Below are 24,626 nucleotides of genomic sequence, written 5' to 3' on the forward strand. Positions count from 1 at the left end.
GCCACTGCACTCCAGCCTGGGCGACAGAGCGAGACTCCATCTCTTAAAAAAAAAAAAAAAAAGGAACTTGTTGCTATACTAGTAACCAGCAGAGAAAAAGCAAAATATCATCAGGATAAATGGTACAAAGTGTGTCATTTTCCATTCTCCAGAATCAGCCTTGAAATTCAACTACATTTTTACAACTCTAAATAAAGTATGCTGATGGCAATACATTGTTTAATTATGGCTCTTTCTCTGACTCAGAAAAAATCATGCTTTTATCAAGTCGAATACTTTTTCACCGAGGGGGGAGGTGATTTATAGTCATTAGTTTGCTTTAAGATGAGCCTCTATGAGTACTTTTTACTTTTATTTTCTGTCATTAATTGACTGGCCCAGGTATGGTGTAAAGCACGGGTGCCCAAATTTTGGCTTCCCTGGGCCACATTGGAAGAAGAAGAATTGTCTTGGGCCATACTTAAAATACACTAACAATAGTTGATGAGCTAAAAAGATTGCAAAAAAATATTTCATAATGTTTTTAGAAAGTTTATGAATTTGTGTTGGGCTGCATTCAAGGCCATCTTGGGCCACATGCGGCCCACAGACCGCGGGTAGGACAAGCTTGGTGTCGAGTCTGTGAGCTAGATCTTCTGGCTACCTCTTCAGCAAAATCTGCTGTTAAATGCTGCCTTGGTTTGGTGAATTAGATTCAGAGACAGCTGCAAGCTCAACCTGGCACCCTAAAGATTCGTAGAATACACGTATAATATTCTTAGTATGATGTTAATGAGTCTATCATGAAGAAAACATTCTTCTTATACAGGTACAAATATGAAAGATATTCTCCTTCCTCCAATTCTACTCTCAGCATCTCTCCGTGTCTCCTAGAGTCAAGCAGTCAATTACCAGTTTCAGTTATGGAAAAATCAAAATCCAAAATAACTAACGGTAAGCTCATTTTTTTGACTTGACTAAGCAAGCTTTTAAAAAAAAGACTTTATATGTGCTCTAGGATGGACAAGAGTATCTATGATTTTTGCTTCCAAAAGCTTTACTACTTAAATTGAGGTATCACAATGCCATAAAAAATTCCTAGAATATAAAGCAATGTTTGATTAGATCCTAAGAAAATATACCAGATGATCAAATCTTTTGGGAAAAAAAGGAGCATTAATTGATAGTGCCTGGGAAAGTCTTTCAATGCTTCTGAATAAGTGGGTCTTGAAAGCAGGGTGAAACTAGTTTAGCACATACAACTCTCAATCCATTGCTCAGCTATGAAAGAAATAAAATTTTTCCCATAAGTCAATTTAATTTCTGTGTTCAGCCACTTTTTGTCAGAATGGCAAAAATGTAATCTCAATTAGTCCCTAACCTCCCTTTTTGTCCCCAGGGGTTATTTACAATCTAGGGAGCTTACATAAGAGTAAAATGGACACCTGTGGCGGGAGCTCTTGGTGTTATCAGTTTCCTGCCAGCTTAGATATCTAAAACCCATGTGGTCACAATGTTTGGTCATGGGCTATCTTATGTCCATGTTCATACCTTTTTTCTCACAGCAGCTCTCTCTAGTACGGAAGTGGCCATCTTAGATACATGGAAATAATTACATTTTTCACCTGAGCTAGGATGCAGGAATTTCATCAAAGCGTCGAGTGTTCTAGATGGCTGATGCATATGGCACAGCAATGCTTTGTCTGAGACACCCTTGGGAATATAGGGATACTCTCTTCTATATCACTGTAGACACTGGAAGTCCCATGAGTCAAAGGCAGAAATCTGAACTAGACTGAAATAGAGTCTTGCCTCCTGCCTGGGCTTCACCTGGCCGAGGTAACACAGGTTTTCCTTACTCAGAGTAGCCATGAATTTATCCACAGGTGTTTACTGTGTCTCTAGGACTCAGTACAGGCAGGGAGAGCAAATCCCCTCTTCTCCCTTCAGCTTCCCTCAGCATCAATATGCTCCACACTCCTTCCCTGCCACCTCCCAATTTCACCCCCTACTCCTAACTGGAGGAACCACATTGTATACAGGCAGAATGGAAGCCTTATTAAAATTAATATATACCTGCGATCCATCCAAATCTCTTATCTATTCCACCAGATCTTTTCACTCCCCTAATATTCTCATTAGTACTTTCTGTTGAGATGTCTTTTTTTTCTGGGCAATGAACCCTGTCTGTTTGAATGAAGGGAGGGGACAAAGGACTAAAAACATATGGAAATGTGGAAGGAGAAGGAAGGGGAGAGCACAGAAATGTAAAAAGTTTACCCTCTCCTGCTGTATCAAAAGAAAAAACGCATTCTAGACAAAGAGGAGAATAGGAAAGGGGGTAATAGATATGTTCAGGAGGATGCATTCAAATCAATGGACAAGAACAGCATCCTTGTTTATGTAAAAATATAACGGATAATAAATATGGTTTAGGTTCAAATAAGAAGGCAGAGAGCTGACTTAAGGGCTTGCAGTTTCATCTGTATACAATGTACAGTCAGGGAAGGTGTTTTGTTTTGAAAGAGACATGATATAATGACAGCACAGCTAGTTAGGAAATATTTAAACCTGTAATGTAAAAAGGTGAAAGGTGAAAGGTTAAACATAGACTCAGTAATTAAAATGCTTTTAATAAAAGGACAAGTTAGCGGACAGATACAGAGAAAGACAGACAATTATTTTCTTTCCTTCAGGTGAGGTATTGTTCCCTTAACATCTGTTTCCTTAAACATAGTGGACACAAGGCTCACCCTAAAGCTGATAATAAGAATCTTCTCAAAATTGCTCCACATACAATCCTCATCTCCCCTACAACACTCTACAGCAGAGCTGTCCACAGAACTATCTGTGATAATGGGAATGTCTTATATCTTTGCTGTCCAATACAGTAGCCTCTAGCTGCAGGTGACTATTGGGTATTTGAAATATAGCTAGTGTGACAGAAAAACTGAATTTTAATTTTATTTAATTTCAATTTTAATAGCCACATGTGGCTTACGGTTACTGTATTAAAAAGCATACACCGGCCGGGCGCGGTGGCTCAAGCCTGTAATCCCAGCACTTTGGGAGGCCGAGACGGGCGGATCACGAGGTCAGGAGATCGAGACCATCCTGGCTAACACGGTGAAACCCCGTCTCTACTAAAAATAGAAAAACTGGCCGGGCGAGGTGGCGGGCGCCTGTAGTCCCAGCTACTCGGGAGGCTGAGGCAGGAGAATGGCGTAAACCCAGGAGGCGGAGCTTGCAGTGAGCTGAGATCTGGCCACTGCACTCCAGCCTGGGCGACAGAGCGAGACTCCGCCTCAAAAAAAAAAAAAAAAAAAGCATACACCTAAGATGTCTACACTTCTCTACTACAAGACTCTCCTACCAACAAGCTTCTTAGAATTATACAATTGCGAGGGCTAGAATGTACATTAGAGTTAATTTTAGAAAAGGAATTCATATAGTATTTTTGGAAGCAGAATAGAAATCCAGACAAGACAAGTGAAAATTCCATGGTCATTTGAACTTTTCTAGAAGAAGCAGAGTCAGATAGAATCCACATGAGTGCAAAGGAGTCTTTTCTGTTAGTTATGCAGTCTGATTCACTTGCCCAAAGGTGTTCACCTTGGATCTTTGCATAATCTATTCTTCACAGCCAAAAATTACTTTAAGAGTTATTAACAGGTAAAGATAACTCCTACTTCATAGGATTGTTAGGAAGATTCAATTAAAAAATGCCTGCAAACCAGTTAGTTCAGCACATGGCAGAGAAAGAACATTCAGCAGTGATGATTGTTGGAGGTTGTTAACATTATCAATTTTATTAAAACACCTAAACCTTCAAAGCTATGTTTCATTTATGATATGAGGGTAATTATCCTAGTGCACATGATCATGTTAAGACATGAGTTTTACAAAAGCATTTAAAAATGGTTAGCATCGAATTTTACTCTAAAAATGCTGTCAAAATGTTTCTTTTGTTGGAATAACTATACTGCTAAAGTATAGGGATTTATCATTTTTATGTACATTTGTTTCCAAAGTCCTAAAAATGGTTATTCACTAACAAACAAATATAAATGTAGGCAATACTGCCCAAATGTTGGAATATCAATCATATAAAAATTCGAATTTCAGATAAAACGGAGTGAACAATAAGATTACTTGTGATTTCTGCTGAAAAATAGAACTAAAAATTAAGGTGAGAAAGACTTTGTTCCAAATTTTCTGTTTTGCCCCAGATAGATATTGAATGTCATTGTAGTGTGGGAACTCAGATAGCTCAGGGCAGGAATGAAATGGAAAGGAGAGAATAAAAAGTAAAGGGATCAGGAGCAAGAAGCAATAGAGTCGCTCAGTGAAGTCTCTCGGGGATTTACTCCACCTAAAAGGTTGAAGATATAAAACATTTTTAGAACTTGACCAAACTCCCATCAAATTATGACTATTGCACAAAAACTCCTGCGTTCTAGTTCAGTTTAAGATATATTGTAGAAATGCAGAATAAATACTTAACTTTTATAGTGATCTATTTTCAATCCTCTGGTTTGCCTTTCTTTCAAGAATGTGAAGTGGACACTAGCTCTTCCATGTGGATTTATGTTTTCCTGGGCAATCTTCTTCGTGGAATAGGAGAAACTCCCATTCAGCCTCTTGGCATTGCCTACCTGGATGATTTTGCCAGTGAAGACAATGCAGCTTTCTATATTGGTAATATTGACATATTGCTTCACTCAGCTTCTTGGGAAGAAGGGTGTCTAGTTTTCTGAATTCCACTCTACGCTAGATTAAATGTGGAAGCTTTGTATACTTGATATCCAACTCCTTTGTTTAGCTCACACATTTCTGAAGTGCATACTTAGGATTTGGATGATGAAGACACCACAGTTAGAGGGATCTATTGCATTAGAAAGGGAGCATCAGATTAAAAGAAAATAACTGTGAGCTCAACTGTAATGATGTATGACCTTGTGAAGGTATCTTCGTGGGCTTCAGGTTTCATAGGTGATTTTTAGTGGGTTAACTATACAGCTAAAGTATTTAGGTATTTTAGTTTACTTAAAAGTTTGTTTCTTGAGCCCTAGAAACTGCTTTCCATTTGATGAGCCCTAATTATTTTAAGCTATAAGGGATAGGCAATGAGAAATCTTGAGATCTCAAATGCAGGTAGAAATGGATAAAGAGAATTATTAAAAAAAAAAATAGAAGCAAGGCATGAGGCTACCCCATCTCTGGAACACATTCCAGCAAATAGACAAGCAACTAAAAATCTCAAAAACCAAAATAATATAGCAGAAGCAAACTCCTAAGGTAAGATGCATCTACACAGCATTTTTTGGTTTTCTCTGATGTCTTAATATTAAGCTAGAAACACACGTCAGTCTCTCCTTTTTAAATTTTTATTGTACCCTTTCCTATGGTGTTGACACACATCAGTCTTGATTTCTTGAAATTCTGATCTTTTAGAGGTCTCACGTTCAGGGACAGAAAGGCAAGATTTAAATTCATTGAGGGGATGCTACAGCTAGGTCCACTGTATAATCTTGCCTGGGCTATCCTCTGCAGGACTCCAGGGGGTGCTGGTTACACCCAGATAGGCTATAGTTAAGATCACAGCTCTTATTCTAACAGAAAACTCCAGTAAAATCAGGAACTGGAACTGCAACAAACACTTCATCACCTGCACTAGGCAATTACTCTGGAGACTGGAGGAAAGGTCACAGCCAGAAGAAGCATACAGGTGCGTAGGTGTCCCCTTCTTCTCTAGGAACTCAGGGCTTGTTCTCTTTTGCCTCTGGTAAAAAGTATCTGGTAACTGCTGTTTACTCTTCCAGTTAACTTAATCTCCCATGAATATGTGTGTTTTAAGCCTTGTGGTGAAATGAAAGACAGTTTAGAGATGTTTGGAAGGGAAGAAGTACCTTTCTGGTTATTAGAAATGGTGTCCTTTAGGCCATCTGTTCCACCTATCTGTGAAGGTTGACCTGAATGGTCAAGAGGGTTCCAGAGAGCACTTTTCCTGCTCCAAATCCTAGTACCTTTGTTAGCTGGATCCGGGGATCTGCATAGGTCCTGCTCTCACTAATGATCCCACAGAACCTCGGAGTGAATGGATGCAATTTTTCACTAAGGTGGAAGAAATCCATTTGAATGTCAAGACAAGTCTTATTCTTAACTGAATGTAAAATGTTTTTGACAAACTATCAAAATTAATAAAATTCCAATTTTTATCAATAGGCAATCTAATCCTAGGAAATACAATTTGTTCCATTTTGGAAAATAAACTTCCTCAGAGTATTAATGTTATTTTCTTACTAAGACATACTTAATGCCTTAAAATTGTTCATTCTTCTCCCAAAGCAGTGAAGGACTTATTTTCTGATTCAATGTGGTTTTAAAGTTGACTAAACACATGCAAATGAGCTAAAACATTTTGAGCTACTTACTGGATCTCACATTTCTTGTTTAAAATTGTATTAATTTATCAAAGTAAAGAAATGACAGCTTTTTTTCTTCCTTTTCTTTTATTGGTGCAGGGTGTGTGCAGACGGTTGCAATTATAGGACCAATTTTTGGTTTCCTGCTAGGCTCATTATGTGCCAAACTATATGTTGACATTGGCTTTGTAAACCTAGGTAAGGGAGTTTATTTTTTATTTATTCATTTATTTTAGTTACTGTAACATTTTTAATGGAAACAGTGTGGAAATTATCAAATTACCTTTTTATAAAATAGCAGTCGTAATCTTTCATAAACTAAAAATTTTATTATTAATATAGTTATACAGATTAATAAATGGAATATGAAAAATGGGTGATGATTAGAACTGGATGACCAATGATTTGTTATTAAGATGTATCCTTTTTCACATCTGATTTGTCAGTTGAAATGCATTCCAGCATAGTTAAGACCGAAAACTGTAGCTACTTGTTCGTTCTTGTTGGCTTCAGGTGTGTCAACATTTATTACAGTTACTTCAATTAATAATGTATTTGGGGACTTGACAGAAAGACCAAGGATTTAAAGTCTACTGGCAACCAAACAGCCCTTCTTTTTATTTTTACTCTACAAGTCATTTTTAGGTGGAAGCATATTATAGCATATTATCGAGCAAGACTGGCTTTTCTTCTGGGATATTGCTTGTGTAGGAAATAAATGGCAGATGGGATACTGATCTTTCCATAGCTAATAATTTGTTTCTATCTCTGTGAGATGCAACCTCTAGAAATAGATGGCATTTATCGGTTTTTTTTTTTTAAAGAATTCCAAGAGATCCGTTACAAACTAAACAAGTTTCACTTAAAAAAAAAACGTGGAAATGCATTTTGACGTTCGCATGTTAAAACAGAAAGCAAAATTCTTGCATTTAAGTCAAATAAACTACAAGGCAACCTTCAAAAATGTTATTTACTCATTCATTAGTTCCCGTCCAATTATTTTGCATTTACTTTATGCCAGGTGCTATTCTACAGCTCTGAACAGAATCAGTTGAGTTTCCTGACTTCACAAAGTTTAAAATCCACTGATGGATTTTAAAAACAAGAAAGTATAGAAGTGATGAGCAGCACAGAGGAAAATTGTTAAGGGGAAGCGATTCACATGCAGTAATAACCTAGTATAAGCATTTTACCCAGTATAACTCAGTGGCAGTTGAGCCTGCTTCTCAAGGGACCTGTGTTTATTTTGTTCTCACAGAATGTTATGATAGAATATAATGAAATGTTTTCTAGGTTCTTCCCTAGGAAGAAAACAACACCCACTTGGTTTGATTCAAAAACCTGTCAATACTTGTTTTTAGGCAAATGAGAAATGATTTCAAAAACAAAGTTTTTACAACGAATAAAATACTAAAGTTTTGCTTACACATACAAATACCGCTTCGTATCCAGAATAGCTCTGAAGTAGTATTAACCACCATTTATTAAAAAATATTCCACTGATTTGAATGAATCTCAAATTTAGTATCATAGTGAGAAGTTTCCACGGGGTTTGGACTGGAGGGTACAGGGCGTAACTCTTCAAGTAAAATCTCACACAGATATTCAATATGTAAATCAAATGAAAGTGGTGTTGATATAGAGGAGCCACCACATGAGGTTTTGAGCCTTCAAAGTTCTCCCCATGGGTTGCCTTCCTTTTTTTACCAGGGGTCTCTCTGCAGAACCTGAGAGCAGGGTTTGAAAATCAGGAGGCGGCCGGGCGCGGTCGCTCACGCCTCTAATCCCAGCACTTTGGGAGGCCGAGGCGGACGGATCACAAGGTCAGGAGCTCGAGACCATCCTGGCTAACACGGTGAAACCCCATCTCTACTAAAAATACAAGAAAATTAGCCGGGCGTGGTGGCGGGCGCCTGTAGTTCCAGCTACTCGCGAGGCTGAGGCAGGAGAATGGCGTGAACCCGGGAGGCGGAGCTTGCAGTGAGCCGAGATGGCGCCACTGCACTCCAACCTGGGCGACAGGGCGAGACTCCGTCTCAAAAAAGAAAAAAAAAAATTCATGAGGCCTCTTCCAGAATTTAGACCCTTTGTTTTTAATCTAACGAACAAAAGAAAGTATCTTGCTCCAAAAAGCACTCTCTTTCCTTCAATAACAGAGATAATGTAGACATACCTTGTTTTACTGTGCTTTACTTTATTGCATTTTGCAAATACGATAAAGTAAATTTAAGGTTTGTGGCAACCCTGTGTTAAGCAAGTCTATAGGCACCATTTTTCCAACAGTATGTGGTTACTTTGTGTCTCCGTGTCACATTTTGGTAATTCTCCTAATATCGCAAGCTTTTATTGTTTATTATTATTATTATTATTATTATCATCATACCCATTATGGAGATCTGTGATTGTGATATTTGATGTTACTATTGTAATTGTTTTGGGGCACATTTGTGCCCATGTAAGACAGCAAATTTAATTGATAAATGTTGCATGTGTTCTGACTGCTCCACTGACTGGCCATTCCCCTGTCTCTCTTTTTGGACTTCCCTATGCCCTGAGACACAATAATATTGAAATTAGGCCAATTAGTAACCCTACAATGACCTCTAGGTGTTCAAGTGAAAGGAAGAGTTACATGTCTCTCGCTTTAAAACAAAAGCTAGAAAAGACTAGGCTTAATGAGGAAGGCATGTTGAATGCCAAGACAGGCAAAACTCTAGGCCTCTTGCACCAAACAGTTACCTAAGTTGTGAATGTAAATTCTGGCAGGAAATTACAAAAGTGATACTCCAGCAGACACATGAAGGATAAGAAAGTGAAACAGCCTTATTGAGATAAAGTTTTAGTAGTCTGGAGAGAAGATTAAACCAGCCACAACATTCCCTTAAGCCAAAACCTAATTCAGAACAAGGCCTAACCCTCTTTAATTCTATGAAGGCCGAGAGAGATGAGAAAGCTGCAGAAGAAAAGTTTGAAGCTGGCGGAGATAGGTTTATAAGGTTTTAGGGAAGAAGCTGTCTCTGTAACACAAAAGTGCAAGGTGAAGCAGCAAGTGCTAGTGGAGAAGCTGCAGAAAGTTACCCAGAATATTTAGCTAGGATTATTGATGAAAGTGGCTATGCTAAATAACAGATTTTCATCCTAGATGAAATAGGCTTCTACTGGAAGAAGATGCCATCTAGGACTTTCACAGCCATAGGGGAGAAGTCAATCCTGACTTTAAAGCTTCAAAGGACAGGGTGATTCTCTTGTTGGGGGGGCTAAGGCTACTGGTGACTTTAAGTTGAAGCCAATGCTCATTTAACATTCTGAAATTCCTACACATAGACTCTTCCTGTGCTCTACAACTAGATCAATAAAGATGTGCTGAATGACAGCACATCTTTTTGTAGCATAGTTTACTAACTATTTGAAGCCCACTGTTGAGATCTACTGCTCAGAATTAAAAAAAAATTCCTTTCAAAATATTGCTGCTCATTGACAATGTACCTAGTCACCCAAGAGCTCTGACAGAGTTGTACAAATAGATAAATGTTCTCATGGCTGCTAACATACCATCCATTTTCTACCCCATGAATCAAGGAGTAATTTTGACTTTCAAGTCTTATTATTTAAGAAACATATTTCACAAAGCTATAGCTACAATCAATAGTGATTTCTAATGAATCTAGACAAAGCAAATTTAAAACCTTCTGGAAAGGATTCACCATTTTAGATGCCATTAAAAGCATTTGTAATTCATAGGAGAAGGTCAAAATATCCACATTAGCAAGAGTGTGAAAGAAACTGATTTCAACCCTCCTGGATGACTTTGAGGTGTTTAACACTTTAGTGGAGAAAGTAAGTGCCTATGTGGTAGAAATAGCAAGACAACTATAACTAGAAATGAAGCTTGAAGATGTGACTGAATTGCTGCAATCTCGTGATAAAGCTTAAACAGATGAGGGGTTGCTTCTTGTGGATGAGCAAAGTGAATGGCTTCTTGAGGGGGAATCTACTCCTGATGAAGATGCTGTGAACATTACTGAAATGACAACAAAAAATTTAGTAAATTACAGAAAGTTAGTTGATAAAGCAGTGGCAGGGTTTGAGACGACTGACTCCAATTTTGAAAGATGTTTGACTGTGGGTAAAATGCTATCAAATAGCATTTCATACTACAGAGAAAACTTTCATGAAGGAAAGAGTTGATCTATGTGGCAAACTTCATCATTTTCTTATATTCATACATTGCCACAGTCATCTCAACCTCCAACAACCACTGCCCTCTTCAGTCAGCAGCCATCAACATTGAGATGGCTATTCACTGAAGGCTCAAATGACCATTAGCATTTTTTAGCAATAACAGGTTTTTAAATGAAGGTATGTACATTTTTCAGACATAATGCTATTGCATACTTAATAGACTACAGTATAGTTAAACATAACTTTTGTATGCCCTGGGAAACAAAAAAATTCATGTGACTCTATTGTGAGATTCACTTCATTGTGGTGGTCTGGAGTTGAAACTGCAAAATCTCCAAGGTATGCCTGTGATAATATCCAGATCAAAAAAAAAAAAAATAGCATAGATGAATTATTAGGTATTTTTATGATGTTATAGAGTTTTGCAATAATTTGTTTTTAAGTAGATTATTTTAACATATTAGCTTTGCTGTTTGTATTACTTAGCCATCCCCTCTGTCTTTCAGATCACATAACCATTACCCCAAAAGATCCCCAGTGGGTAGGAGCCTGGTGGCTTGGCTATCTAATAGCAGGAATCATAAGTCTTCTTGCAGCTGTGCCTTTCTGGTATTTACCAAAGAGTTTACCAAGATCCCAAAGTGGAGAGGATTCTAATTCTTCCTCTGAGAAATCCAAGTTTATTAGAGATGATCACACAGACTACCAAACACCCCAGGGAGAAAATGCAAAAATAATGGAAATGGCAAGAGGTAAGTAAAATTCTCGATTTTGAAGTATTTTCATTTTTCTGTTGGGACTTAAGGAGATTTATAAATTATATCCTTCACTTCCCTTCATGTATTAAAAAAATTGAGAAACCATATCAGAAGCAAAACTGGAAACTGATGTCAGCTTTATTACTGAACAACTGATTGCAGTACACGACCAAAGACCAAAGGCTTGACAGCCTTTTCTGCTGATGTCCCCACCTTCTCACACCTCCCTAGTTTAGATTCTACAGTTGTCTCTACCAAGGATTGCTGCTTCCTGTAACTCTGTATATACAGAAAATAAAAGGCTTAATCTTCAGGGTTGGCAGCGTTTCTACAGATAAGATCTATTCATTTGAGAGATGTGTATCAATGCATGTCTCTCACCAATGATCAGAGGGGTGAGTGTTCTGTAGGCAAAAACCTAGTGTTCTAATGAACCCCCTTCATGGAAATGAGGAGCCCCTCTTCGTGTCCCTTCAAGCAATAGTTACATTTGCAGAAACTCTTCACATGTCTAATTGGTAGTCTACATAATAGGAAAAAGGGAAAAGATCAATGCTCATTTCTCACACTAAAATTCACATATTAAATGGAGATAACTCTCATATTTCTTTCTCTTTGACCACAAGATAAGTTTGAGGAATAGAGACAAGAAAAGTGAAGGTCTTTATGTCCTGCCTGTGACTCCCAGCTGGATGATGAGGGAGTATTCTCATCCTTTTCATCTTTTGCCCACATCAGTTAGAGGAATCTGTTCTTTTCTGACTCTTATCTTTAATATAACCTATACTGCATGTCTGTAGAAATGAGTGCCTATGTCTGGATTTGAACCTAGCCAGATCGCAGGCTTGATGCATGCCAGTGGCTTACTATACATAGTGTATGTGTGCGCCAAACTATGACTACTCCCAAACTCTGTGACAAACTCCTGCCACCACGGCTACCTCTTCTTCCAGGCATGACAGCAACTTTAATTAGTCTATGTTATTTTTGTTTTATAGATTTTCTTCCATCACTGAAGAATCTTTTTGGAAATCCAGTATACTTCCTCTATTTATGTACAAGCACTGTTCAGTTCAATTCTCTGTTCGGCATGGTGACGTACAAACCAAAGTACATTGAGCAGCAGTATGGACAGTCATCCTCCAGGGCCAACTTTGTGATCGGTAGGCTCATCTGCCTTTCATGCTTCCTCAGAGGGACTCTCTTAGATGTACCTGATTAACTCGGGAATCTTAGAGAAGATTGTTCCAAGATTTAGGTAATTTATAACATTTTAGATGAGCTCAAAAAGTAGCAAGAATTTTGTAGCAAGAATTATTCGCATCTGTGGGTAAGTAACCCAGAGAGCACGCAGTTCTTGAAGTGGTATCACTGAGACGAAACATGCATTTTATGAGGAGTTTGTTAATAATACTGGATATTTGTCTTTTAAGTGTAGTGAAAGCCTCAAAACAGTGACCATTTTACATGAACAGTTTCCAGGATTATATAAAATGGACAATGAGATAGGTTAGAAGATGTTCATTCCAAAACAAAGCTTGTATTTTCACAGTAAAAAAACTTTTCTGACTCCTGGCAACTGGGTTAGTTCAAAGGGTTGTGTTTCTAGCAACACGGTCAATAATAAGATAGAAAAGTATGAAGAAATGAAAGAAGAGAAACCAGAACCTACAAATACATGATGACCACCACTGTGGAAGTAATTAGATATTAAAAAAAAAAAATCTAGATTCATTTCTTTAATCCATGAAGATATCATTTAATGTTACTGTTTCAAGGCATAAAATATTTTGTTTCTTGGGACATACTCCTTTATGATAAGAGACTCCAGTGGTATAAAATAATTTTCTCTTAGTATTGTAAAAAATCACTCTATATTTCTACCTCTGAAAGAGACCTGGAAGGAGAAAAAAAAACAGCCAAATGTATTTTAGGAGATATAATTTTTCGATGATAATCTTGGTAATGGGCACATAGCACATGCTAATATAATTGACTCTTAGTTTAAAAGATTTTTCTCCAAATTTCTTGATGTTAAGGTTATATCATTGAACATTTTTACTTTTAACATCAATTGGTTCAAATTAATTTTATTACTTATTGGCTTATTTATTACTAATTTTATTACTAAAGAAATATTTTGTGGCTTTTTTCTCCAATACCCCATGCATGCTCATCAGTGCTTTATATTGATTTTAACATGAATAGATGAGGATTTAAAGTTTAAGAGAGACTTTATTTCATTTTTATGTGTACACTGAGATATAACTTATCAAGAGTTAAGTCTACAGACCTTAAACAGTTCAGATGGATACATATATATGTGTGTGTGTGTATATATATGTGTGTGTGTGTCACATCCAGCATTCAGAATATACAGAATATTTTAGCTCCCCAGAAAGCTTAAATCTCCTATCAGTCAATACTTTTCCCCAAAGCTAATAAGTATCCTGAACTATATTATCATAGACCATCCTTGCCTGTTTTTGAAATTCATATAAATTAAATGGTATATTATATACTCTTTTGTGCCTAGCTTTTTTCAACTGAAGTGAAATCTATGAGATTATTTTCTATTGTGTATAGCAGTGGTATATTCTTTTTCATGCTATGTCATATCCTGTTACATAAATAAACCACAGTTTGTTTATTCATTTTATAGTTGATGGACATTTCTGTTGTTTTCTGCTTTTAACTAATAGTTATTTATAATACTATAATAGATAATATAATAATATGTATTATAAATAATATACAATTTTATATATTATGAAAATAATTACACATACAATTATTTATAATAGCATTAGAAATTATGATTTTATATGTATATGTATAGATTATATTATAAATTCATGATAGTATTATAAATGATTACATTATAAAATATGTATTTAAACCATGTAATATATATTAATATGTATATAATATTTAATTATATTGTATATGTTATATGTTATAATATATAATAATAAATTATATAAAATAAATATAATATATACAACATGATCTATAGCTATTGTATACAATATATAAAATAATTATTATAATTATTATAATAATTATTATAACTATTTTTATAACAATTATTTATAATAGTATAAATCATATTATAATTATGATTTATAATAGTATTTTAAATATAAAGGCAGAAAAATACAAATAAAAATATTATGTATTTTAATATGTGTTAATAGAATATATAATATATTATTTATAATTTATTATGGCATATTACACTACATAAGATAGTATTATATACTATATCATAATTTATAGCATATTATATATAATATGTATAATATAATATATGGTAATACTATAGTAATATAGTAATAATATATGGTATTACATATAGTATATTATATATACTATAATGTATAATAAAATGCTATTATAAATAATATATTTATAAGAGTTAAAAGAAAACAACATTCCACATGTTTATTGGTGGGCCACTATGCTCATTTTTCATGGCTATACCCTGGAGTGCAATGGACATTTGTGTTGTTTTCTGCTTTTAGCTAAGAGCTATTTATAGTATTATAATAGATAATATAATATATATTTTATATATATTATATTGTTAAGTGCAGTTGCTAAGTCAGAGGGAGAATATGTGTTTAAATAGAGTAGATATTGCCAAAACACAAGGAATTGTGCAAATTTATACTCCTATTAGAAATGTAAGAGCATTCCAGTTGCCCTGCATCCTTATCAACACTTGAAATTGTTAATTCTTTTCATTGTTACCATTCTTATGGGTGAGTTGTGGTATTTCATGGTGGTTTAATTTGCATTTACCTAAAACTCTATTCTTCAAAGTTTCTGACATGTCATGTCTACAGATAATTCAAATCCTTTTGTGAGAGGTGAGTAATAGTATCTAACAATTTCACATAATTATGGCTAGGATTGTTCCTGAGATCATCTTGGTTTCACATTAGTAAGTATGGGGTGCAGCCGACTAAGGGTAAGCGGGTCAATTATTCAATATCCTCTCACCCTTACTTTGATTATTTGTACAATGGTGAAAATAAATATATCACTAGGTTGAAATAAAGATGAAAGTATACAGATAAAATGCATGGTAAATGCATATATCTCTCATTCAATAAATATTATTTCTGCCTTTCTTCTTCAACCTTTCTCTTTTTTTCTTAATTTTTTTTAACTTGAGCTATGGAATAATGATCTTCCTGCAATAAAATATGAGATAGACACAAAGAAGCACACTTCCTTTACTTCTTTGAGAGAAGACATTTGACATACCATGGAGGGGAGAATAAATAGAAATTTCCTGACATGTTCAAGGGCCAACTGTTACAATGACAACTTAGCCTTGCTGTACATGTTTTTAAATGTTAGCCACATTCTTTCTAAAGTTTAGAGATAGCATTTTTTCTCATGCTAATTACTTTAACTTTGTAGAAAAAATATTAAAGGAAAATAAATGACAATAAAATTTAAATTCAAAGGCTGGGAAGCATATTGTGAAATGATTTGGCTTTTTAAAGTTTGTGGAATTTTAAAAAGATTTTTAATGAAAGAAATTTTGGATAGACAGCTAGATTTGCATTTCTTCTTTTGTCATTTATTTATTTTTATTTTCCAACTTTCATTTTGGAATAGGGAGTACATGTACAGTGCAGGTTTGTTACAAAGCTATATTGCATAATGCTGAGCTTTAGGGTATGACTGAACCTGTCGCCCAGGTAGTGAGCATGGGTAACTTTTCAATCTTTCTCTTCTCCTTCCTTTCCCTTTCTAGTAGCTCCCAGTGTCTATTGTTCCCAACTTTATGTCCATGTGTGTCCAGTATTTAGCTCCCACTGATATGTGAGAACATGTAGTATTTGGTTTTCTGTTTCTGAGTTAGTTCACTTATGGTAACGGCCTCCAGCTCCATCTGTGTTGCTGCAAAAGGCATGATTTCATTCTTTCTATGATCGCATAATATTCCGTGGTGTATATGTACCACATTTTCTTTATTCAATCCATTGTTGATGGGTGACTGATTCCACATTTTTGCTATTGTGAATAGAGCTGTGATGAACATATGGGGGTGCATGTGTCCTTTTGATAGGATACTTTATTTTCTTTTCGATTTATACCCACTGATGGATTGCTAGGTCAAATATTAGTTCAACTCTTAGTTATTTGAGAAGTATCCAAACTGCTCTCTATAATAGCTGGACTGATTTACATTCCCACCAAAAAATGTGCAGGTATCCCCTTTTCTCCTCAGCCTCACCAACATCTGTTATTTTTTTACTTTTTAACAAAAGCTATTTTGACTGGTGTGAGATGGTTTCTCATTGTGGTTTTTATTTGCATTTCTGTGATGATTATTTCTGAAGAGCATTTCTTCATATCTCTGTTGGCTGCTTACATGTTTTTTTGTTTGTTTGTTTTGGGGGATTTTGTTTGTTTGTTTGTTTTGAGACAGAGTCTCTCTCTCTCTGTTGCCCAGGCTGGAGTGCAGTGGCGCGATCTCAGCTCACTGCAAGCTCCGACTCCCGCGCTCATGCCATTTGCCTGCCTCAGCCTCCCAAGTAGCTGGGACTACAGGTGCCCGCCACCACACCCGGCTAATTTTTGTGTTTTTAGTAGAGACGGGGTTTCACTGTGTTAGCCAGGATGGTGTCGATCTCCTGACCTCATGATCCGCCCACCTCAGCCTCCCAAAGTGCTGGGATTACAGGCGTGAGCCACCACACCCAGCCACATATTTTCTTTTGTGAAGTGTCTGTACTTGTCCATTGTCTACTTTTTAATGGAGTTATATGCTATTTTCTTGTTGTTTTAAGTCTGGATATTAGATCTTCATCAAATGCATAGTTCATGAATATTTTCTCCCATTCTGTAGAATTTCTGTTTACTTCCTTGATGACGTCTCTTGCTGTGCAGAGCCCTTTAGTTTAATTAACTTACCAATTTTTGGTTTTGTTGCAGTTGCTTTTGAGGACAAAGACATAAATTGTTTGCCAAGTGTGATACTGAGAAGGGTATTTACTAGGCTATCTTCAGGATTTTTATAGTTTAGATTCTTACCCATAAGTCTTTAATCCATGTTGAGTTAATTTTTATATATGATGATAAGAAGGGGTTCAGTTTCATTCTTTTGCATATGACTAGCCAGTTATCACGGTACTATTTATTGAACACGGAGTCCTTTTTCCGTTTCTTGTTTTTGTCAGCTTTGTTGAAGATGAAATGGTTGTAGGTGTGTGGCTTTATTTCAATTTAAGCTTCTCCTATAAATATTAAGTTACATACAAATGATCTTATCTTTTCCTTCTCAATACAGAGACTGTAATAATTTAGTCATTTTTGCTTAATTTCTTAGAATGCCTTTTGTAGACCTCTAGTAGACAAGATATATCAACTATCATTTATGACAATGATTATCACTCTCAGTTTTTGGAGGTGTTACACAGACAAGTAAGAAAAAATTAAGAGAATTATTTGAAGGACAGTTGCTTACAAAAAACATTATTATTATTCTTGTGAAAGTCCAGGATATAACATGAAGTTTACTAGGAGAGAAATTCTAAAACATCTCCAAGTACTATTATTATAACTCATAACTATTTCAATCCAAGGCATCGGTATGGAAATCAACGTTTCTAGTTTCTAGTCTACTGTAATCTAGTCAAACATTTTACACATCCCTTATAACTCCTTTTTACATCAGTCTCAAGGAATAAGATCTTTAACCTGATGAGTGTGCTAAAACAATAATAATTATGTTATAAAATATAACAATATAATAATAAATTCGTTTTTAAATTTCTCTAAGTTTTTCTGATATTTGGGTAAATATGCATGCTGAATTCAAAAGAAAACACAGAAAATAAATTGAAACAAATTTTAGACACTAGTGTAAATTAATATTTCCATTTGGAATACTTTGTTGATGGTAGATGGTAAAAATTTTTAGATCAACACATTTTATGATATGGGTGGAGAATAAATCAAAGTTTAATTTCTATCTCACTAAATGATTTAAAAATACCAAAAATGAAAGAGAAGCCTGGAGAGGGAAGAAACACGTCTTATATGATGTAAAGGAAATTTGTTATCGACTTGACCCACCATGGACAACTTAATACATCCTGTGAAATTTGAAAGGGAGAATCAAACCAACATTATATTTGAAATGTACTAATATTTTTTGGAATTGTGTTATAATTTAGTTATCTTGAAATAGGAGAGTAAGATATCAGGAGAAGTGCTATAAATTAATACACTAAGGTTTATTCATTTAGCACATTTTATTGGAAACCATTGAAGGAACATGGGATTCAATTCAATTCACCATTCTTCCTTTGAGGGTTTGGTTGGAGGTTGGTATACATGAATTGAAAAAACTATCAGGTAATTGTTAAAGCATCAAGTCTGCTGCCTATGGGCCCCTGCACAAGGAACACCTGATGAGCGAGAAAATGAGGTTCTGATGACCAAGTTGTGAGCCCTGGTGCCAAATGTGTCCCCTGGAAGCCCCATATGACTGGTGGAACCTGTGAGAAGGAACTCTATTTGGGGGAAGCTCAGAGTACTCTGGGAGAACAAACCTAATCTTGGAGCCAGGAAGAATTCTCAAGCAGAAGATGATCATACCTAAATCAAGAGAAAAGGATAAGAAAGTATTAAAAGATGAAAACGTAAGAAAGAGGGTGGAGGTTTTTATCAGACAAAGCAAATATCTTGTGCAGAAGGATCTGGAGTCAAGAAATATTCTGGAAGTTTCAAGGAAACACTGTCCACCAAAAAGAGTTAAATCAAACAAGGATGTTCCTGATTTTTAATAATTTATACTGAGGGTGCAGATGTCCCTAGGATTATCTCATTTCAGTTCTCAGGCTATTCTAGGCTGTTGGGGGTGGGGGATGTCAATGGAATCCAACACGGCACATAGCTACAGACAAGGCTACACCTTGTGTTATTACTCCTTAAATACCGAGTTCAATTGGTACTTCACAAAATAAAATAAAATGTTAGAAACATGCTCTGAAGGTTTCAGTTTGGAGTTTGGTTTTCAGAAGATACTTTTTTCATAAACTAATTTGGAGATGGAATTGAGAGTGAAAATGTAGGACTCTGTTGTTTGTGTCAGCTTTGGCTTTGTGGAAGGCATTCATAGTCAGGTACTATATTTTATATATTCATTGCATGTATGTGTGTGTGTAAAAGTAGGCACTTCAAGGATATATCTCAAATTCATAGCAGCACTTTCTTCGGGAGAAGGAAGATGAAACCTGAAACAAAGGGAAAACTAATTTTATCTACTTCCACATTTAAAAAAAATCAGAAAATTTAGGAGAAAACATTAACATTAATTAATTGGGCCTTAAATAACTTGGTTTGTTGATATATTTTCTATAATCTATTCACTGTTTTTAAAATAGTAATCCGGTGCCTCTAAGTTGCCTTTTGGCTGTTCAGCTTTCCAGATTTTCATCTCTGCTGCTTACCATACCCAGGAACCTCAGTTCAGATGGAAAAGCAAAAGTTAGCATTTCTTCTCTTTTTCATTTCGCTAACTTCATGATCATGCCCCCTTTAAGGTGGGATGATTTCTAATATAATTTAAATGTTAACTTATACAACCTATGGTCAAATAAAAACAGATGAATCAAAATGTCCCTTTGTTATCATCTGTACATGTTAGAAATATTTTGCGGGGGTCTGTCCTGCAGTCCCCAGCTGCATGACAGCTGAGACACGTACCCAGACACAGATAATCACTATAACAGTGGGCCAGGGGGCTGCCGGCAGTAGGGGCCCAAGAGAGTTGGCTGCCCCTCCAAGCTGGTAACACTTGCATTTGTTTAGTACAGATTTAATTGGCAAAGGCTTTGAGTCAACACACCTGTGGGTAATTAACCTGGTTGCCCCCACCCCGGAGATGGCCATCTTGCCCGTGATCAAAGGTTGATTTTTAGGACCACCTGAGTAAATAAGCTATTTCGATAAACTCCCCTATATTCCTTTGTATCTGCGCCCCAAGTTATCTGGTTCCTGAAAAGAGAATCTGGCTGCCTTCAGCCAAACTATCTGAAGTTATGCAAACCACGCTCGGTCTTCCAAGAGGGTCTACTTCTTTCTATTCCTATAATTTCTTCTGCCACTCTGACTGATCTCCCACAATATATTTTTTTACATAATGTAATAGCAAGCCAAAGACCATTGTATGTTGATATTTGGAGTTCTATGATGCTTTGTTAAGAAACTAAATATATAAACTTAAAAAGAACAAAAAAAAGGGAAAGAAAGAAGAAAATTTGCATGTCATTATCACTAGATGTCAGTGTTTTCATTTTTATTTTACAATTTCACATTGGGTTGTAAGTCAGACTTGTGTACTTGAGATTATTTTTTACTGCAGCAAATGCTGATTTTGTCTTTGAACCTTATCTGTCGACTAGAGTACATGCAAACTTCAGCCCTTTCATTATTTGAAAGAGATGGATTATTTCAAAACCTCAAGAAAACATGGACATCAATGACTGATAGGTAGACAATGTGATAAATAAATTCTAATTAGCAGAGAATTTATTTATTGTTAAGTGCCAGATTGTTCTTCTTTAGAGTTACACCATTTACAATCCAACATATGGCACCAAAGTGCCTCTTTTCCCAAGTCTTTTGCAATACAAGGGTTCCATTCCCCACCCCACCTCCAATATTTTCATCTTCATAAATCGAATGGGTAGAAATTAATTGCATGATATTTTTGTGCTAAACGTTGTGCTGATAACTCTTCATAAATAATGGAATTTAGTTACCTCTACAATGCATTATTAGCTCCATATTATAGATGAGGAGACAGGTTTAGAGACATTCAAAGAATTACCTGCAGTTGCACAGCTATTCAGCGGTGGAACTGAGATCTAAACCCAGGCAGCTGGGATTCCAGAATCTAAGCTCTTAACTACTAAGTTGAACCTCTTCCTAGTATTGTTTACAGCTCACAGTTATTAGATTACTAGTGAGGTTGCACATCTATCAAAAAAGATAACGTGCATCTATTTATCAAGGATACTATTTCCCAAACCCCTGAAGGAGAGGCAACATAGCAGTGATTGAAAGCATAGGACTTGACATCAGTCTCTCTGCATTCAGATCTGCTTTGCCCACTTACTAACTGTGGCTGTGAACAAATAGCTCTCTGAAGTGAAGCTAATAATATGCTTACTCTTAAGGTTGTGGTGAAAATTCAATGTGATAATATTAACATATCAAATGCTCAGTTCAGTGGCTGGTACATTATAAGCAAATAAATATAGCTGGTGGTTGTTGTTATTAGGAAGGATACCACACTCAAAGCTAAGAAGCTGACTCAACAAAAACAAATTTTGCCAGGGCGGGAGGCAGAAAACAGAAACCAAGACTTAAAAAAAAAGTTTTCTGCATTCTATGTGCCTATTATTTTTTATACACAACATTAAAGAACATTAATGGGCACCTAATGGTACTTGTTAATGCTGGAATTGGACCAGAAAGACCAGAAAGATTTATTGATTCATTTGGTATTTATTAATTTCATACTCTGTGCTAGACATTGTGCTAGACGGAACCTGAGACTGTACAGTTGTACCACCATTAATCTATAGCCTAGACACTCATCATACACTCTTTGTATATGTCAGTAGATGATAGTGACTGAATATGTCTATAATTTAAAGTGACAAAATAGTCTTTAGAAAGTTTGTGTTAGTGCACTCAGATCTTTTTTAGAGATTCACAAATGATATATTTTTCTCATTTCTCAGGGCTCATCAACATTCCAGCAGTGGCCCTTGGAATATTCTCTGGGGGGATAGTTATGAAAAAATTCAGAATCAGTGTGTGTGGAGCCGCAAAACTCTACTTGGGATCATCTGTCTTTGGTTACCTCCTATTCCTTTCCCTGTTTGCACTGGGCTGTGAAAATTCTGCTGTGGCGGGACTAACTGTCTCCTACCAAGGGTATGTTCCCTCATTGAATAGTGTGAGGACATTGGTTTGTTTAACTAAATCAATTATTGGTGGAGCTGCAAAAAGGAATTTGATTGTTAAACATCACAACTATGGAATAACTGACAATATTTAGAATCTGTTACTGTCACCAGAATTTGTCATCTCCTTTGATTTCAGAGAAATATAAAAATTGCTAAACCCGTATTTTACACTAGAGAACCAACCTGATTAATTTAGAAAAACAACATGATAGTGGAAATACAAACCTTGAATCATGCCTCTGTCTATTCTTAATGAAATGATGTACATGTGGTTTAAACTAATCCAATTTCAATTTTCCCATCTTAAAAACAGAATAACTACCTTTCAAACCGTTGTAGGGTTTAAGCAAGCTAACATACATGAAAGTGAATACTACTTGCCTGACACAAAATAAATGTGCCATTCATGGAAACAATAGTTTTTTTCTCCTTTGGACATCTGAGGAACTGGAGTTACCTCTTTGCAATCCTCCATAGTTGCTGTTGTGCTTGAATCATGTAAAGTTTCAGGAAAGAGTGTCTGTCCTTCAACCCAGTGCTCTCCATAAAAGTTCTCTTTAGCTGAGTGTCTTGCAATTGGTCAGGAGAATATTTAGTGATGCCCTCAGGCCTGTCATCTTGTATGAGGTGGGTGATTACATTGCTTGGTTTCCAGAGTCTCTCTCAATACAAGGTTGGATCTTGTAGAAACTATATTGCCCTTGCCCATTGAGAGTCTTTCCCATCACTCTACCACTTAACATGAGTTTCCAGAGGTAACTTTCTTCATCATTTCACCTATCTATGCATTATTTGTTTTCTAAAAAAAATATCAAGCCTCCAGCATGTGCCAGGAAGGCCTCTCCAACTGTATCTGCCTAGCCACCTGAAACTCTGCCTGTGGCTCAAAGGCAAACACTCCTGACACTATATTCTGTTTCCTGCCTATTCTGTGGCTTCCTGCTTACAGCCTGCTGTCCATCTCTCTTCCTACTCTTGCTCCACTGCTTATCTGTCTTGTCTCTATGTTCCAACTTCCATCACCTTTATTAACCTGGTTTCACCTGCTGCTAAATGAGCACCTGTTATAGTTTTGACCATCTACAATGTTCAGGAAAATTGGTTAATGCAAAGTTCATAAATTATGGCTTCTGGGAGTTATCAAAGCCACATTGTTAGACTCAGCTAAGTGTAGTGCTGCCTTGGTGAAAGTTAGCTATGTGGATTAAGAATGTTATTTGTAACCATGAAATGGAAGAAGATTCTTCCATTTGGAGAGAGCAGAAGCCAAGTGCCATCTTTAACTGTCCCAGAAATCCTCACAGTAGAGGGACAGTTGTTGAGGACTTTATAGTTGTGATTTCCAAAACACCTTAACTTTCATGATCTCATTTATATCCTCAGAACACCTTGATGAGGTTAGTTTTGTTATCCTTGTTTAAAGGCAACTGCATGGATCTGGGACTTGAACACAGGCATGACTCAAAATAGAACGCTCTTTCTACATTATAATTTCTAAGCCAAAAGTAAACACAAAGCAGACAACAAAAGCAAACTTTGAGATTACCATTAAAAGTATTCCTACATAATCAAAGATTAAATATTTTAAAGAAATAAAAGGTAACATTTTCATTGAGTGAGTACTACCCTCTTCAAAGCAGTCACCTTGAAAGACTATAACTATTGTAGTAATGCTATTGTTGTTTAAAACATTCTAAGGCTCTTCTTTTGAAATTTCTTTGTATATTTTTGAGAATATTCTTAACAAGGGCAAAGATTTAACCTTTAAGGAAAAGCTCTCATCTTTCAAAGTAATTATTTTGAAAGAAAATCTCATTTGGGTATAAACATTCTGGTATATTTGTCAAAACTCTTCTTATAATTAAAATTCTAAATTACAAATCTACTGTTAGCACATCCTTCAGAAAACATATATGCCATTGATTCCTGCTCCTGGTGATAAATTAAACTTACTCTCAATAATATACAATATTTTTCTTTATAAAATATAAAATGGTTCCCATGGGTTTTTCCATGTTGCTTTATTCCAAACGCTGTCTTGACCTGGATATTCAATAGGAAAACTGAAGACAAGCTTAGATATAATAATGGAGGAAATCTCTCTTCTGCAATAACAAGGATAACTCTGATGTGACATAAGAATTTACAATCAAGAGGGCTTGCCGGGTTCTGTTTCCAGGTTTGTCACTAGCAAGCAGTGTGAATTTGAGCAAGTTTTATACTTTCAGATATTACAAACAGTCTCAGTTAACAATTAAAATTTTATGGGAGGGAAT

At 35.9% G+C, this 24,626-nt stretch overlaps 1 protein-coding gene across 4 annotated transcripts in view; it reads left to right on the forward strand.

Annotated features, from left to right (window-relative positions):
• Positions 1–24,626, forward strand: part of SLCO1C1 (solute carrier organic anion transporter family, member 1C1) — a 58,168-nt gene that overhangs the window by 15,238 nt on the left and 18,304 nt on the right. For 3 of the 4 annotated variants that reach the window (XM_011954937.1, XM_011954958.1, XM_011954945.1), the window contains 6 exons: positions 809–933; positions 4,531–4,677; positions 6,504–6,602; positions 11,093–11,338; positions 12,343–12,507; positions 22,123–22,318. In XM_011954937.1, the coding sequence (XP_011810327.1) occupies positions 809–933; positions 4,531–4,677; positions 6,504–6,602; positions 11,093–11,338; positions 12,343–12,507; positions 22,123–22,318 (978 nt within the window). The remainder of the gene's footprint in view (positions 1–808; positions 934–4,530; positions 4,678–6,503; positions 6,603–11,092; positions 11,339–12,342; positions 12,508–22,122; positions 22,319–24,626) is intronic. The other variant, XM_011954951.1, reaches the window with a different exon arrangement.

Source organism: Colobus angolensis, unplaced genomic scaffold, assembly GCF_000951035.1.
Source record: "Colobus angolensis palliatus isolate OR3802 unplaced genomic scaffold, Cang.pa_1.0 Scaffold11, whole genome shotgun sequence".
In the NCBI taxonomy this organism is placed as follows: domain Eukaryota; kingdom Metazoa; phylum Chordata; class Mammalia; order Primates; family Cercopithecidae; genus Colobus; species Colobus angolensis.